This window comes from Galeopterus variegatus, unplaced genomic scaffold (assembly GCF_000696425.1).
Source record: "Galeopterus variegatus unplaced genomic scaffold, G_variegatus-3.0.2 Scaffold2352, whole genome shotgun sequence".
In the NCBI taxonomy this organism is placed as follows: Eukaryota; Metazoa; Chordata; class Mammalia; order Dermoptera; family Cynocephalidae; genus Galeopterus; species Galeopterus variegatus.
Genome location: NW_007728463.1, coordinates 95,471 through 96,390, shown reverse-complemented (window position 1 = coordinate 96,390; position 920 = coordinate 95,471). Strand labels below are relative to the sequence as shown.

The 920-nt window shown below is 65.0% G+C and overlaps 1 protein-coding gene across 1 annotated transcript in view; it reads right to left on the bottom strand.

Moving 5' to 3' along the window:
• The window catches only part of LOC103597566 (calcium-dependent secretion activator 1-like), a gene marked incomplete at its 3' end in the record, with an annotated part of 127,475 nt that extends 127,324 nt beyond the window's left edge, over window positions 1-151 (bottom strand). Inside the window, exon 1 of the mRNA XM_008581424.1 lies at window positions 4-151. Within this exon, the coding sequence (XP_008579646.1) occupies window positions 4-151 (148 nt within the window). The remainder of the gene's footprint in view (window positions 1-3) is intronic.
• Between the last annotated feature and the right edge of the window lie 769 nt (window positions 152-920).

Genomic DNA, 920 nt, shown 5'->3' with positions numbered 1-920 from the left:
CGCCCCCCAGCCCGGCGCCGCCAGCCGAGCCCTCGCTGGTGCGGCTGGGAGACAGGCGCGCGCCGGACGCGGCCGAGCCGAGCACCTCCTTGCCGCCTTCCTCCTCCACGATCTCATCCGATTCCTCTTCGCTGGACGAAGGGTCCAGCATGGTGGCGCCTGGGAAGAGGGGGGTCCCTGGAACCCCCGGCTTGGGGTGCAAAAGGTGGGGGCGTTGGAGGCAGCCGGGGGTAGGCTCTCCCGGGCGGGCTCTTCTCCCCGGGTCAAGGAGCGAGCGCGCTGCTGCTCAGCCTCGGCCGCCGCGACTGCTTCCTCCGCCGGCGATCGCGAGCAGGGCTCAGACCCAGGAGCGCGAGGGGAGGAGGGGAAGGGAGAGGTGCGTCCGTGGACCCGAGGTGGGCAAGTGGGAGAATCAATTGCGAGCCCCGAGTCCGCACTCGGATGCCATCTGCAGCGGCTGAAGGAGGCGCCTCCAGAAAAGATGCCGAGTGTTGCAAGCTGTCGATGCAGCCAAGAGCCGAAGAGGCATCTTGCCGATTGGGGAGGGAGCGGCGCTTACGTGTTTATTGGCTTAACTCTCCCGTGTCCGCGGCGTAAAGGGCGGCTGCAGAGGACTGGAGGGGGGGAGAGCGCGGAGCGTCCCCAAAGCCTCAGAGTCTCAGTACTTGGGACCCTAAGGCCTTCTCACCCTCCTCGCCTCCTCCCCTTTGGGGATAATTTCCTCCTTGAGCCCCAGCTCTCGTTGTCTCGACCCTTCTTCCCCTCCCGTGGACAAAAAGTTCTCGGGGGAGGGAGAGAAAGAGAAACCAGAGATGACTTCTTGCCAGCCGAGAGCGGGCTGTCTGTTCGGAGACGCTAAATCGAGAGGTGTCTCTAAAAGGAAGTCAGCGAGATCCCATACGGGAGAGAAGGGGTCCATC